Source organism: Cherax quadricarinatus, chromosome 62 (assembly GCF_038502225.1).
Source record: "Cherax quadricarinatus isolate ZL_2023a chromosome 62, ASM3850222v1, whole genome shotgun sequence".
Taxonomy (NCBI): domain Eukaryota; kingdom Metazoa; phylum Arthropoda; class Malacostraca; order Decapoda; family Parastacidae; genus Cherax; species Cherax quadricarinatus.
The window spans coordinates 12,682,121-12,706,296 of NC_091353.1; the positions used below are offsets into that span (position 1 = coordinate 12,682,121).

The 24,176-nt window shown below is 48.5% G+C and overlaps 1 protein-coding gene across 3 annotated transcripts in view; it reads right to left on the bottom strand.

Moving 5' to 3' along the window:
* LOC128687249 (UDP-glucosyltransferase 2) overlaps positions 1–24,176 on the bottom strand; it is a 255,548-nt gene that overhangs the window by 95,246 nt on the left and 136,126 nt on the right. For all 3 annotated transcript variants that reach the window (XR_011393742.1, XR_011393741.1, XM_070098445.1), the window contains exon 2: positions 7,813–8,035. Coding sequence is in view for 1 of the 3 variants with exons in the window: in XM_070098445.1 (XP_069954546.1) it covers positions 7,813–8,035 (223 nt within the window). In the remaining 2 variants the exon portion in view is untranslated. The remainder of the gene's footprint in view (positions 1–7,812; positions 8,036–24,176) is intronic.

The window sequence follows — 24,176 nt, forward strand, 5'->3', positions numbered from 1 at the left end:
CCTGGAGTATCCCTAGAGTATACCTGGAGTATCCCTGGAGTATACCTGGAGTATCCCTGGAGTATACCTGGAGTATCCCTGGAGTATACCTGGAGGGTGTTCCGGGGGGTCAACGCCCCCGCTGCCCGGTTCATGACCAGGCTTCACGGTGGATGGTTCTAAATTTGTCGATGGCGTTGGGTATTCCGCTGATTTTCCAGAAAAAAATAATCTGGCGCTCAGCACACGGAGGATCGAGCCTCCACCACATCTTGGGTTTAGCGCCTAACACGAGTTAAAAGAAAGAACTAGAGTTAGTCAGCAATTTCACAGAAGAGTTATATTATATAGGAGGAAGTGTAAAATGAACCCAGTGAAAAGCAGGGGGCGCCGTGGGTACAATAAGAGAGCATTGTGTTAACATCCGTGGCCCACGACTCTTCAACCTGCTACCACAAGATATCAGAAACACAACTGGAACAAGGGTATCTCCATCAAGTGCCAGATCAACCAGGCTGTGGTGGATATGTGAGCCAGCGGGCCACCAGCAGCAACAACCTGTTGACCAGACAAGCACCAAATAAGCCTGGCCCATGGCCGGTCTCCGGGAGTAGAAAACCTCGAAACTCGTCAAGGGTAACGGTATGCAATCTTCACCAATATATATACATTGCATCAATGTCCACCTTGTCATTCATTGTTGTCTCTGATTCCCAGACACCACTCTCTCGTTCCATCAGTTTTCGTATACAGTTTCACTTACGTCACAGAGAAATTTTTGCTGGGTCTCCGTACTTGTGTATGTGTGTGTGTGACCTAATTCATATCTTCATAAATAACTCATTACGATTGTACCCAGATATTAACATGTAAATAGTTCATTATCACCGTAACTTGTTCGGTTATAAGGACCGTGCAGCCCAGTCCCTGGACTCATTTTGTACCTCTGTAATGTTGAGGTACAGTCTCTGGACCCATTACATACCTCTGTAATCTTTTGACTACCGCCCACACCATGGGAATGGGGCGCATTATAAAGATATTGAAGTGAAAACTGAACTAGGTACACGCTGATGTTAAGAGCAATGAACAAGCGGACTGAGCTGCATGGTCAGCTATTCACAACCCATCAATTTTCTGCAGGAATGGTATTGATTTCTTGCACTCTACTTCAGTGCTCTCCCAGCTACTCTGCTGGCAATAAAACTGGTCAGAGTTCAAGCATAACAAATTGCTCTCTATAGACCACAACTGCGATTCTGGCACCTTCTTCTGTTGTTCCTTGTACATGTACTTGTAAAAATAAAGACATTATTATTAATATCACGAACAAGAATCGGATACACATGACGAACAAGAATCGGACACACGCGACTCACACACAGCTGCCACACACGCGACTCACACACAGCTGCCACACACGCGACTCACACACAGCTGCCACACACGCGACTCACACACAGCTGCCACACACGCGACTCACACACAGCTGCCACACACGCGACTCATACACAGCTGCCACACACGCGACTCACACACAGCTGCCACACACGCGACTCACACACAGCTGCCACACAAACACACGACCAGAGTACTCTGGTTTGAAGATTTTCTGACAACTTAATAAACTGTACTGTCTATCAGAGAACATGCAGGATTAGCTTCTGTTAATCGGGATGTCCTAACACATTAACCGACCTCCTTGCTGAAGGTCAGATTTTAGACTCTCACTAGTGTCTGCCTATACTAACCAAACTAATTTTAATTGAGATGGAGTGGTAGGCCAGTGGAAGGCCTCGGTCAGATAACTAAAAGCTCCAGCTGTGGGCCATTATATGATTAAAACTAGCGTCAGGAAACACTTATATTGTTTCCTGACCAATCTTGATAAATTCCACTAACCCTCTGTCCCTAGTAAACCCCTACCCCCTGGAACACCCCAGCCCCTGGCACACCCCTACCCCTAGCACACCCCTACCCCTGGCAAACCCCTACCCCTGGCAAACCCCTACCCCTGGCACACCCCTATCCCTGGCACACCCCTACCCCTGACACACCTATACCCCTGGCACACCCCTATCCCTGGCACACCCTTACCCCTGGCACACCCCTACCCCTGGAACAACCCTATCCCGGGCACACCCATACCCCTGGCACACCCCTACCCCTGGCACACCCCTTGATAAATTCCACTAACCCTCTGTCCCTAGTAAACCCCTACCCCCTGGAACACCCCAGCCCCTGGCACACCCCTACCCCTAGCACACCCCTACCCCTGGCAAACCCCTACCCCTGGCAAACCCCTATCCCTGGCACACCCCTACCCTTGGCACAACCCTACCCCTGATACACCTATACCCCTGGAACAACCCTATCCCTGGCACACCCCTATCCCTGGCACACCCCTACCCTTGGAACAACCCTATCCCTGGCACACCCCTATCCCTGGCACACCCCTACCCCTGGCACACCCCTTCCCCTGCAACAACCCTATCCCTGGCACACCCCTATCCCTGGCACACCCCTATCCCTGGCACACCCCTACCCCTGGCAAACCCATTCCTCTGCAACAACTCTATCCCTGGCACACCCATACCCCTAGCACACTCCTACCCCTGGCACACCCCTATCCCTGGCACACCCCTTCCCCTGCAACAACCCTATCCCTGGCACACCCCTTCCCCTGCAACAACCCTATCCCTGGCACACCCCTACCCCTGGCACACCCCTTCCCCTGGAACAACCCTATCCCTGGCACACCCCTATCCCTGGCACACCCCTATCCCTGGCACACCCCTACCCCTGGCACACCTTTACCCCTGGAACAAACCTATCCCTGGCACAACACTATCCCTGGCACACCCCTACCCCTGGCACACCTTTACCCCTGGAACAACCCTATCCCTGGCACAACACTATCCCTGGCACACCCTTACCACTGGCACATCCCTATCACTGGCACACCCCTATCCCTGGCACACTCCTATCCCTGGCACACCCCTTCCCCTGCAACAACCCAATCCCTGGCACACCCCTACCCCTGGGACACCCCTACAGCTGGAACAACCCTATCCCTGGAACACCCCCCGTACTATCCCTGGCAAACTACCCTTCTATCCCTGGCACCCCTACAACCCCTATCCCTGGCACACCCATACCCCTGGCACACTACCCCTACTATCCCTGGCACACTATCCCTATACCCTGGCACATCCCTATCACCCCTATCCCTGGCACACCCCTACCCCTGGCACACCCCTTCCCCTGCAACAACCCTATCCCTGGCACACCCCTACCCCTGGCACACCCCTACCCCTGGAACAACCCTATCCCTGGCACACCCCTATCCCTGGCACACCCCTATCCCTGGCACACCCCTATCCCTGGCACACCCCTACCCCTGGAACAACCCTATCCCTGGCACACCCCTACCCCTGGCACACCCCTACCCCTGGAACAACCCTATCTCTGGCACAACCCTATCCCTGGCACACCTTTACCACTGGCACATCCCTATCCCTGGCACACCCCTATCCCTGGCACACCCCTACCCCTGGAGCAACCCTAACCCTGGCACACCCCTACCCCTGGCACACCCCTATCCCTGGCACACTCCTACCCCTGGCACTACAACCCTATCCCTGGCACAACCCTATCCCTGGCACACCTTTACCACTGGCACATCCCTATCCCTGCAACACCCCTATCCCTGGCACTACCCCTGGCACCCTATACCCCTGGCACCTATCCCTGGCACCACTATCCCGGGCACACCCCTACCCCTGGCAAACCCCTTCCCCTGCAACAACCCTATCCCTGGCACACCCATACCCCTGGCACACTCACTACTATCCCTGGCACACCCCTATCCCTGGCACACCCCTATCCCTGGCATACCCCTACCCCTGGCACACCCCTACCCCTGGAACAACCCTATCCCTGGCACACCCCTACCCCTGGCACACCCCTACCCCTGGAACAACCCTATCCCTGGCACACCTCTATCACTGGCACACCCCTATCCCTGGCACACCCCTATCCCTGGCACACCCCTATCCCTGGCACATCCCTACCCCTGGCACACCCCTACTCTTCACGAACCCCTACACTCACACATCCCTACCACAACACTGTATGACCCATACGGGTTTAAAACAAAATTATTATTATTATTATTATTATTATTATTATTATTATTATTATTATTATTATTATTATTATTATTATTATTATTATTATTATTAATAGTAGTAGTAGTGAAGGACGCATTTCCATTAACTCTCCAAACCTGAGAACGCCTATCCTGGATGGTAGACAGGTCAGATATACTCACTCAGGGAAAGGTCAAATATACTCACCCAGGGAAAGGTCAGATATACTCACTCAGGGAAAGGTCAGATATACTCACCCAGGGAAAGGTCAGATATACTCACCCAGGGAAAGGTCAGATATACTCACCCAGGGAAAGGTCAGATATACTCACCCAGGGAAAGGTCAGATATACTCACCCAGGGAAAGGTCAGATATACTCACCCAGGGAAAGGTCAGATATACTCACCCAGGGAAAGGTCAGATATACTCACCCAGGGAAAGGTCAGATATACTCACCCAGGGAAAGGTCAGATATACTCACCCAGGGAAAGGTCAGATATACTCACCCAGGGAAAGGTCAGATATACTCACCCAGGGAAAGGTCAGATATACTCACCCAGGGAAAGGTCAGATATACTCACCCAGGGAAAGGTCAGATATACTCACCCAGGGAAAGGTCAGATATACTCACCCAGGGAAAGGTCAGATATACTCACCCAGGGAAAGGTCAGATATACTCACCCAGGGAAAGGTCAGATATACTCACCCAAGGAAAGGTCAGATATACTCACCCAGGGAAAGGTCAGATATACTCACCCAGGGAAAGGTCAGATATACTCACCCAGGGAAAGGTCAGATATACTCACCCAGGGAAAGGTCAGATATACTCACCCAGGGAAAGGTCAGATATACTCACCCAGGGAAAGGTCAGATATACTCACCCAGGGAAAGGTCAGATATACTCACCCAGGGAAAGGTCAGATATACTCACCCAGGGAAAGGTCAGATATACTCACCCAGGGAAAGGTCAGATATACTCACCCAGGGAAAGGTCAGATATACTCACCCAGGGAAAGGTCAGATATACTCACCCAGGGAAAGGTCAGATATACTCACCCAGGGAAAGGTCAGATATACTCACCTAGGGAAAGGTAAGATATACTCACCCAGGGAAAGGTCAGATATACTCACCCAGGGAAAGGTCAGATATACTCACCCAGGGAAAGGTCAGATATACTCACCCAGGGAAAGGTCAGATATACTCACCCAGGGAAAGGTCAGATATACTCACCCAGGGAAAGGTAAGATATACTCACCCAGGGAAAGGTCAGATATACTCACCCAGGGAAAGGTCAGATATACTCACCCAGGGAAAGGTCAGATATACTCACCCAGGGAAAGGTCAGATATACTCACCCAGGGAAAGGTCAGATATACTCACCCAGGGAAAGGTCAGATATACTCACCCAGGGAAAGGTCAGATATACTCACCCAGGGAAAGGTCAGATATACTCACCTAGGGAATGCTCAGATATACTTTCCCAGGGAAAAGTCAGATATACTTACCCAGGGAAAGGTCAGATATACTCACCCAGGGAAAGATCAGATATACTCACCCAGGGAAAGGTCAGATATACTCACCCAGGGAAAGGTCAGATATACTCACCCAGGGAAAGGTCAGATATACTCACCCAGGGAAAGGTCAGATATACTCACCCAGGGAAAGGCCAGATATACTCACCCAGGGAAAGGTCAGATATACTCACCTAGGGAAAGGTCAGATATACTTACCCAGCGAAAGGTCAGATATACTTACCCAGGGAAAGGTCAGGTATACTCACCCAGGGAAAGATCAGATATACTCACCCAGGGAAAGGTCAGATATACTCATCTAGGGAAAGGTAAGATATACTCACCCAGGGAAAGGTCAGATATACTCACCCAGGGAAAGGTCAGATATACTCACTCAGGGAAAGGTCAGATATGCTCACCTAGGGAAAGGTCAGATATACTCACCCAGGGAAAGGTCAGATATACTCACCCAGGGAAAGGTCAAATATACTCACCTAGGGAAAGGTCAGATATACTCTCCTAGGGAAAGGTCAGATATACTCACCTACGGAAAGGTCAGATATACTCACCCAGGGAAAGGTCAGATATACTCACCCAGGGAAAGGTCAGATATACTCACCCAAGGAAAGTTCAGATATACTCACCTAGGGAAAGGTCAGATATACTCACCCAGGGAAAGGTCAGATATACTCACCCAGGGAAAGGTCAGATATACTCACCTAGGGAAAGGTAAGATATACTCACCCAGAGAAAGGTCAGATATACTCACCCAGGGAAAGGTCAGATATACTCACCCAGGGAAAGGTAAGATATACTCACCCAGGGAAAGGTCAGATATACTCACCCAGGGAAAGGTCAGTTATACTCACCCAGGGAAAGGTCAGATATACTCACCAAGGGAAAGTTAAGATATACTCACCCAGGGAAAGGTCAGATATACTCACCCAGGGAAAGGTCAGATATACTCACCCAGGGAAAGGTCAGATATACTCACCTAGGGAAAGTTAAGATATACTCACCCAGGGAAAGGTCAGATATACTCACCCAGGGAAAGGTCAGATATACTCACCCAGGGAAAGGTCAGATATACTCACCTAGGGAAAGATCAGATATACTCACCCAGGGAAAGGTCAGATATACTCACCCAGGGAAAGGTCAGATATACTCACCCAGGGAAAGGTCACATATACTCACCCAGGGAAAGGTCAGATATACTCACCTAGGGAAAGTTCAGATATACTTACCCAGGGAAAGGTCAGATATACTCACCCAGGGAAAGGTCAGATATACTCTCCCAGGGAAAGGTCAGATATACTCACCTAGGGAAAGTTCAGATATACTTACCCAGGGAAAGATCAGATATACTCACCCAGGGAAAGGTCAGATATACTCTCCCAGGGAAAGGTCAGATATACTCACCTAGGGAAAGGTCAGATATACTCACTCAGGGAAAGGTCAGATATACTTATGCAGGGAAAGGTCAGATATACTTACCCAGGGAAAGGTCAGATATGCTCACCCAGGGAAAGGTCAGATATACTCACCCAGGGAAAGGCCAGATATACTCACCCAGATAAAGGTCGGATATACTCACTCAGGGAAAGGTCAGATATACTCACCCAGGGAAAGGCCAGATATACTCACCCAGGGAAAGGTCGGATATACTCAGCCAGGGAAATGTCAGATATACTCACCTTGGGAAAAGTAAGATATACTCACCCTGGGAAAGGTCAGATATACTCACCCAGGGAAAGGTCAGGTATGCTCACCTCGGGAAAGCTCAGATATACTTACGCAGGGAAAGGTCAGATATACTTACCCAGGGAAAGGTCAGATATGCTCACCCAGGGACAGGTCGGATATACTCACTCAGGAAAAGGTCAGATATACTCACCCAGGGAAAGGTCAGATATACTCACCCAGGGAAAGGTCAGATATACTCACCTAGGGAAAAGTAAGATATACTCACTCAGGAAAAGGTCAGATATACTCACCCAGGGAAAGGTCAGATATACTCACCCAGGGAAAGGTCAGATATACTCACCTAGGGAAAAGTAAGATATACTCACTCAGGGAAAGGTCAGATATACTCACCCAGGGAATGGTCAGATATATTCACCCAGGGAAAGTTCAGATATACTCACCAAGGGAAAGGTCAGATATACTCACCCAGGATGTCTTGCTGAGGTAGCCAGGGGTAAGCCCTCACGTTGGGAGGTAAATTCAGGTCCCTCCCACTGAACTTAATGACTACCCGGTGGGGCAGGAGGGCAAATCCTTCCATGAGGGTATCCTTGTACTTTTGGGGCATCCTGGTGGTCTGCTGGAACAACCCCAGGCTGAAGTACACCACCCCAGCTTCCCCTGCATCATCCAGCCACTCGGATACTTCCTGGGGGAGAGAGAGGAACCTGGGTATACACACAGGTTTGTGTGGGAGTCTACAGGCGTAGACGCGAGTACTGGGGCAGGTACTGGGGCAGGTACCGGGGCAGGTACTGGGGCAGGTACTGGGGCATGAAACTGGGGCAGGTACTGGGGCAGGTACTGGGACAGGTACTGGAGCAGGTACCGGGGCAGGTACTGGGGCAGGTACTGGGGCAGGTATTGGGGCATGAAACTGGGGCAGGTACTGGAGCAGATACTGGGGCAGGTACTGGGGCAGGTACCGGGGCAGGTACTGGGGCAGGTACAGGGGCAGGTACTGGGGCATGAAACTGGGGCAGATACTGGGGCAGGTACTGGGGCAGGTACTGGGGTAGGTACCGAGGCAGGTACCGGGGCAGGTATTGGGGCAGGTACTGTGGCAGGTACTGGGGCAGGTACTGGGGCAGGTACTGGGGCAGGTACTGGGACAGGTACTGGGACGGGTACTGGGGCAGGTACTGGGGCAGGTACTGGGGCAGGTACTGGGGCAGGTACTGGGGCAGGTACTGGGGCAGGTACTGGGGAAGGTACTGGAGCATGAAACTGAGGCAGGTACTGGGGCAGGTACTGGGGCAGGTACTGGGGCAGGTACCGGGGCAGGTACTGGGGCAGGTACTGGGGCATGAAACTGGGGCAGGTACTGGGGCAGGTTCTGGGGCAGGTACCGGGGCAGGTACCGGGGCAGGTAGCGGGGCAGGTACAGGGGCAGGTACTGGGGCAGGTACTGGGACAGGTGCCGGGGCAGGTACTGGGGCAGGTACTGGGGCAAGTGCTAGGGCAGGTCCCGGGGCAGGTATTGGGGCAGGTACTGGGGCAAGTACTAGGGCAGGTACTGGGGCAGGTATTGGGGCAGGTACTGGGGCAGGTACTGGGGCAGGTATTGGGGTACGTACCGGGGCACGTACCGGGGCACGTACCGGGGCATGTACCGGGGCACGTACCGGGGCATGTACCGGGGCACGTACCGGGGCACATACCGCGGCACGTACCGGGGCACGTACCGGGGCACGTACCGGGGCACGTACCGGGGCACGTACCGGGGCACGTACCGGGGCACGTACAGGTGAAGGTAGTGGAAGAGCTGTACATATAGTTACACATACTAAGGACGTCTTGCTAGAGTGACCTAGGACGCTTTTCTATGACCTCTGGTGATCTAAGGACGCTTTTTGCGACTTATATTGACCTAAGGACGGTTTTTGTGACTTGGGATTTCTAATGACCTAAGGACGCCTTTCTGTGACCTCTAATGACCTAAGAACGCTTTTTATGACCACTGGTGACCTAAGGATGCTTTTGTGACCTCTGGTAACCTAAGGACGCTTTTCTATGACCTCTGAGGACCTAAGGATGCTTTTCTGTGACCTCTAGTGACCTAAGGACTCTTTTTGTAACTTGTAGTGACCTAAGGACACTATCTGTGACCTCTGGTGACCTAAGGACGCTTTTCTGTCACTTCCAGGTCTTGCTGGGGTAAAGAGTGACCCAAGGGACGCTTTTCTGGGGAGGTCGGGGGATTGTAGTGATTTGATAATAAGATAACTCCAGCTCCTGGGATGAAGAGCCCTTCAAAGAGATGAAGGTGTCACTGTTGAAGTGTATTACAACACTTGACGGTACAAGGGAACACTTACCAGACTGTTCGTGTCTTGCGTAAGTGACTCTTATCCTATATTACGCCAATGATACGCAACTTATCTCTCTGTCTCTGTCTCTGTCTGTCTGTCTCTCTCTCTCTCTCTCTCTCTCTCTCTCTCTCTCTCTCTTTCTATACACACACACACACACACACACAGGGACAAGGGGTCACAACTGGAAGCTGAAGACTCAGATGAGTCACAGGGACGTTAGGAAGTATTTCTTCAGTCATAGAGTTGTCAGCAAGTGGAATAGCCTAGCAAGTGAAGTAGTGGAGGCAGGAACCATACATAGTTTTAAGAAGAGGTATGATACAGCTCAGGAAGCAGAGAGATGACCTAGTAGCGATCAATGAAGAGGCGGGGCCAGGAGCTGAGTCTCGACCCCTGCAACCACAATTAGGTGAGTACAATTAGGTGAATTAGGTGAGTACACACACACACACACACACACACACACACAGACACACACACACACACACACACACACACACACACACACACACACACACACACACACAGACACACACACACACACACACACACAGACACACACACACACACACACACACACACACACACACACACACACACACACACACACACACACACACACACACACACACACACACACACACACACACACACATATATATATATATATATATATATATATATATATATATATATATATATATATATATATATATATATATATATATATATATATATACATATATATATATTATTGTAACCATGAACGAGTGGTATTAATACCAACACTGCGCTAGCCAAGGATTCGAACCCATGTTGTACTGGTTTAAAGCGTCATGTGGTTCTCGCTTACCATGAGGCAGGCCAGAACAACATGGGTTCGAATCCTTGGCTAGCGCAGTGGTGTTACTGATATATATATATATATATATATATATATATATATATATATATATATATATATATATATATATATATATATATATATATATATATATATATATATATATATATATATATATATATATATATATATATATATATATATATATATATATATATATATATATATGTCTATCTCTGTCTATTTCTCTCTCTCCACTTTCTCCGGGTGTATCTCTTCCCTTTTCTTACTTTATCCTCCCCCTCCTCCTCCTCCTCCCCCTCCTCCCCATCTTACGTTACATGACGTAACATTGAGAGATCTTCCTACATATTCATGTTGGTTATGTTGCTTTTTCATGTGTAAGGCATATGTGGTATATACACTGAGAGGTGTATGTCACTCAGTGTATATACACTGAGAGGTGTATGTCAGTGTATATACACTGAGAGGTGTATGTCACTCAGTGTATATACACTGAGAGGTGTATGTCAGTGTATATACACTGAGAGGTGTATGTCACTCAGTGTATATACACTGAGAGGTGTATGTCACTCAGTGTATATACACTGAGAGGTGTATGTCACTCAGTGTATATACACTGAGAGGTGTATGTCACTCAGTGTATATACACTGAGAGGTGTATGTCACTCAGTGTATATACACTGAGAGGTGTATGTTACTCAGTGTATATACACTGAGAGGTGTATGTCAGTGTATATACACTGAGAGGTGTATGTCAGTGTATATACACTGAGAGGTGTATGTCAGTGTATATACACTGAGAGGTGTATGTCACTCAGTGTATATACACTGAGAGGTGTATGTTACTCAGTATATATACACTGAGAGGTGTATGTCAGTGTATATACACTGAGAGGTGTATGTCACTCAGTGTATATACACTGAGAGGTGTATGTTACTCAGTGTATATACACTGAGAGGTGTATGTTACTCAGTGTATATACACTGAGAGGTGTATGTTACTCAGTGTATATACACTGAGAGGTTTATGTCACTCAGTGTATATACACTGAGATGTTTATGTCACTCAGTGTATATACACTGAGAGGTTTATGTCACTCAGTGTATATACACTGAGAGGTGTATGTCAGTGTATATACACTGAGAGGTGTATGTCACTCAGTGTATATACACTGAGAGGTGTATGTTACTCAGTATATATACACTGAGAGGTGTATGTCACTCAGTGTATATACACTGAGAGGTGTATGTCACTCAGTGTATATACACTGAGAGGTGTATGTCAGTGTATATACACTGAGAGGTGTATGTTACTCAGTGTATATACACTGAGAGGTGTATGTCACTCAGTGTATATACACTGAGAGGTGTATGTTACTCAGTGTATATACACTGAGAGGTGTATGTTACTCAGTGTATATACACTGAGAGGTTTATGTCACTCAGTGTATATACACTGAGAGGTGTATGTTACTCAGTGTATATACACTGAGAGGTGTATGTTACTCAGTGTATATACACTGAGAGGTGTATGTTACTCAGTGTATATACACTGAGAGGTGTATGTTACTCAGTGTATATACACTGAGAGGTTTATGTCACTCAGTGTATATACACTGAGAGGTGTATGTTACTCAGTGTATATACACTGAGAGGTGTATGTTACTCAGTGTATATACACTGAGAGGTTTATGTCACTCAGTGTATATACACTGAGAGGTTTATGTCACTCAGTGTATATACACTGAGAGGTTTATGTCACTCAGTGTATATACACTGAGAGGTTTATGTCACTCAGTGTATATACACTGAGAGGTTTATGTCACTCAGTGTATATACACTGAGAGGTTTATGTCACTCAGTGTATATACACTGAGAGGTTTATGTCACTCAGTGTATATACACTGAGAGGTGTATGTCAGTGTATATACACTGAGAGGTGTATGTCACTCAGTGTATATACACTGAGAGGTGTATGTTACTCAGTGTATATACACTGAGAGGTGTGTCACTCAGTGTATATACACTGAGAGGTGTATGTCAGTGTATATACACTGAGAGGTGTATGTCAGTGTATATACACTGAGAGGTGTATGTTACTCAGTGTATATACACTGAGAGGTGTATGTTACTCAGTGTATATACACTGAGAGGTGTATGTTACTCAGTGTATATACACTGAGAGGTGTATGTTACTCAGTGTATATACACTGAGAGGTGTATGTTACTCAGTGTATATACACTGAGAGGTGTATGTTACTCAGTGTATATACACTGAGAGGTGTATGTTACTCAGTGTATATACACTGAGAGGTGTATGTCACTCAGTGTATATACACTGAGAGGTGTATGTCAGTGTATATACACTGAGAGGTGTATGTTACTCAGTGTATATACACTGAGAGGTGTATGTCACTCAGTGTATATACACTGAGAGGTGTATGTCACTCAGTGTATATACACTGAGAGGTGTATGTCAGTGTATATACACTGAGAGGTGTATGTCAGTGTATATACACTGAGAGGTGTATGTCAGTGTATATACACTGAGAGGTGTATGTCAGTGTATATACACTGGTAGTTTACATTAATCAGTATTTTAAGTATTAAAGTATTGTTGACTGGTGGTGAACAGGTGACATGCAGCCTTAATGACCCTGGTGTAGTAGATAGTCTTTAAACCCTCATTAACCAACCAACCAGCCTTAATGACCCTGGTGTAGTAGATAGTCTTTAAACCCTCATTAACCAACCAACCAGCCTTAATGACCCTGGTGTAGTAGATAGTCTTTAAACCCTCATTAACCAACCAACCAGCCTTAATGACCCTGGTGTAGTAGATAGTCTTTAAACCCTCATTAACCAACCAACCAGCCTTAATGACCCTGGTGTAGTAGATAGTATTTAAACCCTCATTAACCAACCAACCAGCCTTAATGACCCTGGTGTAGTAGATAGTCTTTAAACCCTCATTAACCAACCAACCAGCCTTAATGACCCTGGTGTAGTAGATAGTCTTTAAACCCTCATTAACCAACCAACCAGCCTTAATGACCCTGGTTTAGTAGATAGTATTTAAACCCTCATTAACCAACCAACCAGCCTTAATGACCCTGGTGTAGTAGATAGTCTTTAAACCCTCATTAACCAACCAACCAGCCTTAATGTCCCTGGTGTAGTAGATAGTCTTTAAACCCTCATTAACCAACCAACCAGCCTTAATGACCCTGGTGTAGTAGATAGTATTTAAACCCTCATTAACCAACCAACCAGCCTTAATGACCCTGGTGTAGTAGATAGTCTTTAAACCCTCATTAACCAACCAACCAGCCTTAATGACCCTGGTGTAGTAGATAGTATTTAAACCCTCATTAACCAACCAACCAGCCTTAATGACCCTGGTGTAGTAGATAGTCTTTAAACCCTCATTAACCAACCAACCAGCCTTAATGACCCTGGTGTAGTAGATAGTATTTAAACCCTCATTAACCAACCAACCAGCCTTAATGACCCTGGTGTAGTAGATAGTCTTTAAACCCTCATTAACCAACCAACCAGCCTTAATGACCCTGGTGTAGTAGATAGTCTTTAAACCCTCATTAACCAACCAACCAGCCTTAATGACCCTGGTGTAGTAGATAGTATTTAAACCCTCATTAACCAACCAAGCAGCCTTAATAACCCTGGTGTAGTAGATAGTCTTTAAACCCTCATTAACCAACCAACCAGCCTTAATGACCCTGGTGTAGTAGATAGTATTTAAACCCTCATTAACCAACCAACCAGCCTTAATGACCCTGGTGTAGTAGATAGTCTTTAAACCCTCATTAACCAACCAACCAGCCTTAATGACCCTGGTGTAGTAGATAGTATTTAAACCCTCATTAACCAACCAACCAGCCTTAATGACCCTGGTGTAGTAGATAGTCTTTAAACCCTCATTAACCAACCAACCAGCCTTAATGACCCTGGTGTAGTAGATAGTATTTAAACCCTCATTAACCAACCAACCAGACTTAATGACCCTGGTGTAGTAGATAGTCTTTAAACTCTCATTATCCAACCAACCAGCCTTAATGACCCAGGTGTAGTAGATAGTCTTTAAACCCCATTAACCAACCAACCAGCCTTAATGACCCTGGTGTAGTAGATAGTCTTTAAACCCTCATTAACCAACCAACCAGCATTAATGACCCTGGTGTAGTAGATAGTCTTTAAACCCCATTAACCCACCAACCAGCATTAATGACCCTGGTGTAGTAGATAGTATATAAATTAAGAACAAGGTTCTAGTAGCAGCAGATCAAAATAATACCAATAGTAAAAATTTTAATAGACAATAGAAATCGATATTCATTTGTTCAGAATCTTCTGTTAATAACTGAGAAGGTATATATACCCTCCTTGGGGTTAGGTTAGGTTAGCTTAGGTTAGCATAAGATAGATTGCATAGGTTGGTTGATTAATTGGGTTTAAAGACTATCTTCTGCACCAGGGTCATTAAATGCCTTTCTGCATTCCAGGAAAATGCAATCGACCCATTCATATTTCTCATGCTTAATTTCTGTTATTCTGTCACAGAGCTATAATTAAGTTCGTAAGGGCAGGACTCTGCCCTAAATCAGTGCTGGTTTTATACAGTGAAGTCTCTCTCTCAGATTGCAAGACAAATCATTCCTTTTGTTCTATATGTAGTCACAATAGGCTTGATTAGTTCTGTTCCTTCTCTTATGTAACTGCTGTGATGTACTGCCAGGATAACCTGACAGTACATCACTGGATCCCCGCAGCGTTGTGTGGAGATCCAGTTCTCCGAGCCAGCTTCACTTCCTCGTTCCACGTTCAGATGTGTCTGAAGTTTACCACTGCTGGTGCTTGTGGCTTCTGTACGTGAATGGTATACAATGGTATAAGAACATAAAAAATAAAATACATACCTAAAAGACACCTAGCTGTTCAACATGTGTATTATTCTTCAACTTTTGGGTAAAATATACCAGTGTGGACATACCCAGGAGGTGAGGAAGAATTCTGAGAAAAAGCGAACAAAAGATGGAAGGAAATGTGTATTGAGAAGGCAACAGTTACTGCTGCCTTCACAATCCACACTTCCTTCCGTCTTCAAATTCAAATTCAAATGTTTATTTCTCTGCATGGCAAACAATGTGTGATTTACATGCTATAACATAGTTAAGTACAATGAAAGCCACTAGCATCCCCCATCTTGGCAGAGAACATCACTCTTACTTATGACTTCTGAGTGTGTTTAGTATACAATACCCACAAGCGGAAGAGCAGGACTCAGGGGCAACACTTGGGTATCCTTACTTTTGACCGAGAGGTTTCACCTACACAGTAGGCTTCTTCAGACAGATACAGAGTCAGCAGACGTAGTAGTTAGTTTAGTATCTTCATTATGGACCCCATACCCATCCTGTGGGCGATTGTCAAAGGATTACAGAGATATGTAATGGGTCCAGGGACTGGGCCGCAAAGTTTTGATAGCTGAACAAGTTACAAAACAGAGGCATAGTAGCAAAGACGATGTAATCAGTCCATCGACCTTGGAGGAACAGGATTTTGAGATGGTCAGTCCCTCAACCTGGAGAAGTGTTCAGCTCCATAGTCTGGAATATAGTTCCAGATTACATAATTTGTACCGCATAAAGAATACATTATAATGCATTGTTGTACCTTATTCAGGACATCTCTCACTGCTGCACAGTCGCCCGGATTTGCAGTGTTCCATATCTCGTCTCTTTCTATTTCCGTGTGTAATCGACGTCTGGAACAAGTGTGAAGTCTTCAAGAGGAAACCGGACAAGTATCTTCACCAGGTGCCAGGTGCCAGGTGCCAGGTGCCAGGTGCCAGGTGCCAGGTGCCAGTCAACCAGGCTGCGATGGATATGTGGGTCAGCGTGCAACCAGCAGCAACAGCTTGGTTGACCAGGCAAACACCAGATGAGCCTGGTCCATGGCCAGCTCATCTGGTACAGACAATGTAGAAACTCATCACAGGTATATCAAAGGAAGATATACAAATCTTACCACAGTATGATCACTGGCTGCTAGTAACCTGACGTTGGTAGTTTCCTGCAGGTGTGTTTCACTCAGGGTGAAGATCAGGTCCAGCCTAGCTGGTTCATCGCCTCCTTATTTCTTTTATGTATTAAGTTAGAAAATTTCTCATTGTAGTTTTCCCTCCGTCTCTCCACGTTCCTGGACTTCCACGTCAATCTTAATTTTCCCATTGTATCTCATTATTTAAAAAAACCCTGTATCTAATAAATTTCTCTGGGTCATTCTTGCTGTTTTTCCAGCCTCGGTCTTTTGTTATTCAGTGAGGGGTTGTATATCACTAATCTTATTATCTTCATTCCTCTATTACAGTCACCCATATTTATGTTTTCCAGTTCACCAATATGCCAATATAACTTAGTTATAACAGTCCACATAAACTACTATTTCTCACTACGTGGTATCTCGTGGGAAATATTGTATTGGACATTATCCCTGAGAAAGTTTTGTCTCTGTGAGAACTGTGATGCTGGGATTGTCCTCTCTTATCCTTTCCTTTAGTGCCTGTCCTATATGTTAGGTTTCCAGTTTACACATAATTTGAGGCTTTCCCTAGAAGGAAGTGGCTGTGAGGGTGTGTTTATACACACACTTACACTAGGTGCATGTACATTTACACTAAGTGTACACTTACACACACTAGGTGAGTGTACATACACACACACACACACACACACACACACACACACACACACACACACACACAAGGTAGCGTTCAGTGAAAAGGCAGGGCCAGGAGCTGAGTCTCGACCCCTGCAACCACAATTAGGTGAGTATACACACACTCACACAAACACACACACATACACTAACTATAACTCGACCCCTGCAACCACAACTAGGTGAGTACTAGGTGAATATATACACACACACATCATGTGAATATGCATACTCACAGTGTCAAGTAAGTTCTTTTATCAAGAAAACGCAGTTCATTATCTTTATCATATCTTCCCTTTATCTCAACCATCCATTATCTTCTCTGCTCTGCCTTACGTAGTACATATTTATATGAACAAAAAACTATGAACAAAAAATATTGCAGAAGACCTACTGGACCATGCTATGAACACAGTAACACTGCAGAAGACCTACTGGACCATGCTATGAACACAGTAACACTGCAGAAGACCTACTGGACCATGCTATGAACACAGTAACACTGCAGAAGGCCTACTGGACCATGCTATGAACACAGTAACACTGCAGAAGGCCTACTGGACCATGCTATGAACAAAGTAACACTGCAGTAACACTGCAGAAGGCCTACTGGACCATGCTATGAACACAGTAACACTGCAGAACTGGCCTACTGGACCATGCTATGAACATGCTATGAACACAGTAACACTGCAGAAGACCTACTGGACCATGCTATGAACACAGTAACACTGCAGAAGGCCTACTGGACCATGCTATGAACATAGTAACACTGCAGAAGGCCTACTGGACCATGCTATGAACATAGTAACACTGCAGAAGGCCTACTGGACCATGCTATGAACACAGTAACACTGCAGAAGACCTACTGGACCATGCTATGAACACAGTAACACTGCAGAAGGCCTACTGGACCATGCTATGAACACAGTAACACTGCAGAAGGCCTACTGGACCATGCTATGAACACAGTAACACTGCAGAAGACCTACTGGACCATGCTATGAACACAGTAACACTGCAGAAGACCTACTGGACCATGCTATGAACACAGTAACACTGCAGAAGGCCTACTGGACCATGCTATGAACACAGTAACACTGCAGAAGACCTACTGGACCATACTATGAACACAGTAACACTGCAGAAGACCTACTGGACCATGCTATGAACACAGTAACACTGCAGAAGGCCTACTGGACCATGCTATGAACACAGTAACACTGCAGAAGGCCTACTGGACCATTCTATGAACATAGTAACACTGCAGAAGGCCTACTGGACCATGCTATGAACATAGTAACACTGCAGAAGGCCTACTGGACCATGCTATGAACATAGTAACACTGCAGAAGGCCTACTGGACCATGCTATGAACACAGTAACACTGCAGAAGGCCTACTTGACCATGCTATGTAACACTGCAGAAGGCCTACTTGACCATGCTATGAACATAGTAACACTGCAGAAGGCCTACTGGACCATGCTATGAACATAGTAACACTGCAGAAGGCCTACTGGACCATGCTATGAACACAGTAACACTGCAGAAGGCCTACTTGACCATGCTATGAACATATTAACACTGCAGAAGGCCTACTGGACCATGCTATGAACACAGTAACACTGCAGAAGGCCTACTTGACCATGCTATGAACTGCAGAAGGCCTACTGGACCATGCTATGAACACAGTAACACTGCAGAAGGCCTACTTGACCATGCTATGAACATATTAACACTGCAGAAGGCCTACTGGACCATGCTATGAACACAGTAACACTGCAGAAGGCCTACTGGACCATGCTATGAACACAGTAACACTGCAGAAGGCCTACTGGACCATGCTATGAACACAGTAACACTGCAGAAGGCCTACTGGACCATGCTATGAACACAGTAACACTGCAGAAGGCCTACTGGACCATGCTATGAACATAGCAGCACTGTAGAAGGCCTACTGGACCATGCTATGAACATAGCAACACTGCAGAAGGCCTATACCAGAGGTCTCCAGACTTTTCACTGCCACAACGTATATTTTACACATTTTCGCTGGTCAAGGAAAAAGTTAACCTTATAAATAAATATATATGACTGAATAAGTTTTAATTGAATTTTTTTTTTTTTTTTGTAATCATCATGATATAATTCAGAACAAAAGAGAAACGTAACACTTAGGAAAATACAATAATGTATTTACACTGAGAAATGATATATAATGAGTAAAAATATCGACCGTGAGCCAATGTTTTGACGGTATAATCAATTACTGAAATGCAGATGAGAGAAGGTTGTTGTTGTAGGTTGGCCGGTGGTGTCCCGGCCTGGGTCTTGTCCCGGCCCGGGTCTTGTCCCGGCCTGGGTCTTGTCCCGGCCCGGGTCTTGTCCCGGCCTGGGTCTTGTCCCGGCCCGGGTCTTGTCCCGGCCTGGGTCTTGTCCCGGCCTGGGTCTTGTCCCGGCCTGGGTCTTGTCCCGGCCTGGGTCTTGTCCCGGCCTGGGTCTTGTACCGGCCCGGGTCTTGTCCCGGCCTGGGTCTTGTCCCGGCCCGGGTCTTGTCCCGGCCCGGGTCTTGTCCCGGCCCGGGTCTTGTACCGGCCCGGGTCTTGTCCCGGCCTGGGTCTTGTCCCGGCCTGGGTCTTGTACCGGCCCGGGTCTTGTCCCGGCCTGGGTCTTGTCCCGGCCTGGGTCTTGTCCCGGCCTGGGTCTTGTCCCGGCCTGGGTCTTGTCCCGGCCTGGGTCTTGTACCGGCCCGGGTCTTGTCCCGGCCTGGGTCTTGTCCCGGCCCGGGTCTTGTCCCGGCCCGGGTCTTGTCCCGGCCCGGGTCTTGTCCCGGCCTGGGTCTTGTCCCGGCCTGGGTCTTGTACCGGCCCGGGTCTTGTCCCGGCCTGGGTCTTGTCCCGGCCCGGGTCTTGTCCCGGCCTGGGTCTTGTCCCGGCCTGGGTCTTGTACCGGCCCGGGTCTTGTCCCGGCCCGGGTCTTGTCCCGGCCTGGGTCTTGTCCCGGCCCGGGTCTTGTCCCGGCCAGGGTCTTGTCCCGGCCTGGGTCTTGTACCGGCCCGGGTCTTGTCCCGGCCCGGATCTTGTCCCGGCCTGGGTCTTGTCCCGGCCCGGGTCTTGTCCCGGCCCGGGTCTTGTCCCGGCCTGGGTCTTGTCCCGGCCCGGGTCGTGTCCCGGCCTGGGTCTTGTCCCGGCCTGGGTCTTGTACCGGCCCGGGTCTTGTCCCGGCCTGGGTCTTGTCCCGGCCTGGGTCTTGTTCCGGCCCGGGTCTTGTCCCGGCCCGGGTCTTGTCCCGGCCTGGGTCTTGTACCGGCCCGGGTCTTGTCCCGGCCTGGGTCTTGTCCCGGCCCGGGTCTTGTCCCGGCCTGGGTCTTGTCCCGGCCTGGGTCTTGTACCGGCCCGGGTCTTGTCCCGGCCTGGGTCTTGTCCCGGCCTGGGTCTTGTACCGGCCCGGGTCTTGTCCCGGCCCGGGTCTTGTCCCGGCCTGGGTCTTGTACCGGCCCGGGTCTTGTCCCGGCCCGGGACGTGTCCCGGCCTGGGTCTTGTCCCGGCCCGGGTCTTGTCCCGGCCTGGGTCTTGTCCCGGCCTGGGTCTTGTACCGGCCCGGGTCTTGTCCCGGCCTGGGTCTTGTCCCGGCCTGGGTCTTGTACCGGCCCGGGTCTTGTCCCGGCCTGGGTCTTGTCCCGGCCCGGGTCTTGTCCCGGCCTGGGTCTTGTCCCGGCCTGGGTCTTGTACCGGCCCGGGTCTTGTCCCGGCCTGGGTCTTGTCCCGGCCCGGGTCTTGTCCCGGCCTGGGTCTTGTCCCGGCCTGCGTCTTCTACCGGCCCGGGTCTTGTCCCGGCCCGGGTCTTGTCCCGGCCTGGGTCTTGTACCGGCCCGGGTCTTGTCCCGGCCCGGGTCTTGTCCCGGCCTGGGTCTTGTCCCGGCCCGGGTCTTGTCCCGGCCTGGGTCTTGTCCCGGCCTGGGTCTTGTACCGGCCCGGGTCTTGTCCCGGCCCGGGTCTTGTCCCGGCCTGGGTCTTGTACCGGCCCGGGTCTTGTCCCGGCCTGGGTCTTGTACCGGCCCGGGTCTTGTCCCGGCCTGGGTCTTGTCCCGGCCTGGGTCTTGTACCGGCCCGGGTCTTGTCCCGGCCCGGGTCTTGTCCCGGCCTGGGTCTTGTCCCGGCCCGGGTCTTGTCCCGGCCTGGGTCTTGTCCCGGCCCGGGTCTTGTCCCGGCCTGGGTCTTGTCCCAGATGGTGACCTGACTTTGCCCCGCCAGGGGTGTCGTTCATCTTCCTTCAGTCTTGTACGGACGTCTTGCAGTGGTTCCTCCAGGCTGGCACAAAATTAATGGGAATGGTGGAACTGGTTTTAATCTCAAAATCTTGCTGAACTGAGGTATCAAGCTTGAGGAACCAGTTGTTACAGGGGACGTCAAATGTTCATCAAATAAATTTGTTGACAAAGGTAAACTGTACCAAAAACTGGAACCAGTCCACAAGCAAATCACTTGTGGAGACTGTCCAGCTGTAAGGCTTTATAAAATTGAATCAGATTTCCTTATTTATATTATTCATTTGTGATCAATAATTTCCATTTGCAACTGACTTAGGAGTGTTTCAATAGTCATATGGATTTTGAAACAGCTTTATTTCGTCTGTTTTTCCATCAAGATCAAAAAATCTTTTCTGAAAGTGTTTCTGCAAGTCATTAATGATTCTGTGCAAACGAAGAAGCAAATTTCGCTGCACTTTCTTCATGAAATTTTGACAACATGGGTGATGACCCAAGTTAGAAACTTTCACCTGTCCTTCTAACAGCATCAATTTTGCCCTGAATGTTTTGACATACGTGAATACATCACAAATCAAATTTGTTTCACCTTTCAACTTGTCACTTCTGCAAAAAAATACCATTTCCCAAAGTCAGTCAGCGTTTGATAAAGGTGGTTCAAGTTTATTCTTCTGTGCTAGATAATAGGCACTTTCTGAGCTGAAAAAAACCGTGATAGAACCTTTCCACAACTAAGTCATCGAAGTGCTGTATAATAAGGCAAGTCAACGAACCTAAAAATCAGTTTCAGAAAATCAGGAAACTGGCGATGATCAACCCCGTGAGACCGAATACAATTCACTGTTGAAACAACAGGTTGCAGAAGGCAAGACATACCCAAATATTTTCCACACAATGCTTGCTGATGGATAACACAATACACAAACATTGGCTTTAAGAATCCACCATCCTCACAAGTTTTTGTGATTTGTCCAACCAAACCTTTTTTTTCATCCCAGACATGTTCTTTCCTCCTTCAACTGTCACGCATTGCAGTTTATTCCACTCCAGGATATATTCTACTATATTTGTTTGCAGTTCGTTGAAGATGTCTTCCCCGGGTCATGTGTATGCTGTATTGATGCTAATTCGTGTGTGACATTAAATTCATTGATGTCACGGATGAGTACTAGTGATGTGTCGCTTATATTACTCAGTTTGTATAATGTTGGTAGAATTACCCACAATATGTTAGCTACAAGGATACAGGTACAACTAATGTGATATTTTATTGTGGTAACGTCTCAAAACGGCTTGATTGTATCAAGCCGTTTCGTAACGGCTTGATAAAGTTCCTGGAGAGCGAAACGTTGACACAATAAAATGTCACATTAAAAGAAAAATACCACGGACGGGGATGGAACCCGCGGGTTCTATTCCCGTCCGTGGTATGTTTTGTTTGTAATTTGATGAAATATATTGTTTTCTATATCCTCAGTTCTACGAGCAACAGTAGTAGGCTCGTCGGGGCAGTCCCGGCCCGGGTCTTTACCAGGTGGTGACCCGGCAACGAGCAACAGTAGTAGGCTCGTCGGTGCAGTCCCGGCCCGGGTCTTTACCAGGTGGTGACCCGGCAACGAGCAACAGTAGTAGGCTCGTCGGTGCAGTCCCGGCCCGGGTCTTTACCAGGTGGTGACCCGGCAACGAGCAACAGTAGTAGGCTCGTCGGTGCAGTCCCGGCCCGGGTCTTTACCAGGTGGTGACCCGGCAACGAGCAACAGTAGTAGGCTCGTCGGTGCAGTCCCGGCCCGGGTCTTTACCAGGTGGTGACCCGGCAACGAGCAACAGTAGTAGGCTCGTCGGTGCAGTCCCGGCCCGGGTCTTTACCAGGTGGTGACCCGGCAACGAGCAACAGTAGAAGGCTCGTCGGTGCAGTCCCGGCCCTGGTCTTTACCAGGTGGTGACCCAGCAACGAGCAACAGTAGTAGGCTCGTCGGTGCAGTCCCGGCCCGGGTCTTTACCAGGTGGTGACCCGGCAACGAGCAACAGTAGTAGGCTCGTCGGTGCAGTCCCGGCCCGGGTCTTTACCAGGTGGTGACCCGGCAACGAGCAACAGTAGTAGGCTCGTCGGTGCAGTCCCGGCCCAGGTCTTTACCAGGTGGTGACCCGGCAACGAGCAACAGTAGAAGGCTCGTCGGTGCAGTCCCGGCCCGGGTCTTTACCAGGTGGTGACCCGGCAACGAGCAACAGTAGTAGGCTCGTCGGTGCAGTCCCGGCCCGGGTCTTTACCAGGTGGTGACCCGGCAACGAGCAACAGTAGAAGGCTCGTCGGTGCAGTCCCGGCCCGGGTCTTTACCAGGTGGTGACCTGGCAACGAGCAACAGTAGTAGGCTCGTCGGTGCAGTCCCGGCCCGGGTCTTTACCAGGTGGTGACCCGGCAACGAGCAACAGTAGTAGGCTCGTCGGTGCAGTCCCGGCCCGGGTCTTTACGAGGTGGTGACCCGGCAACGAGCAACAGTAGTAGGCTCGTCGGTGCAGTCCCGGCCCGGGTCTTTACCAGGTGGTGATCCGGCAACGAGCAACAGTAGTAGGCTCGTCAGTGCAGTCCCGGCCCGGGTCTTT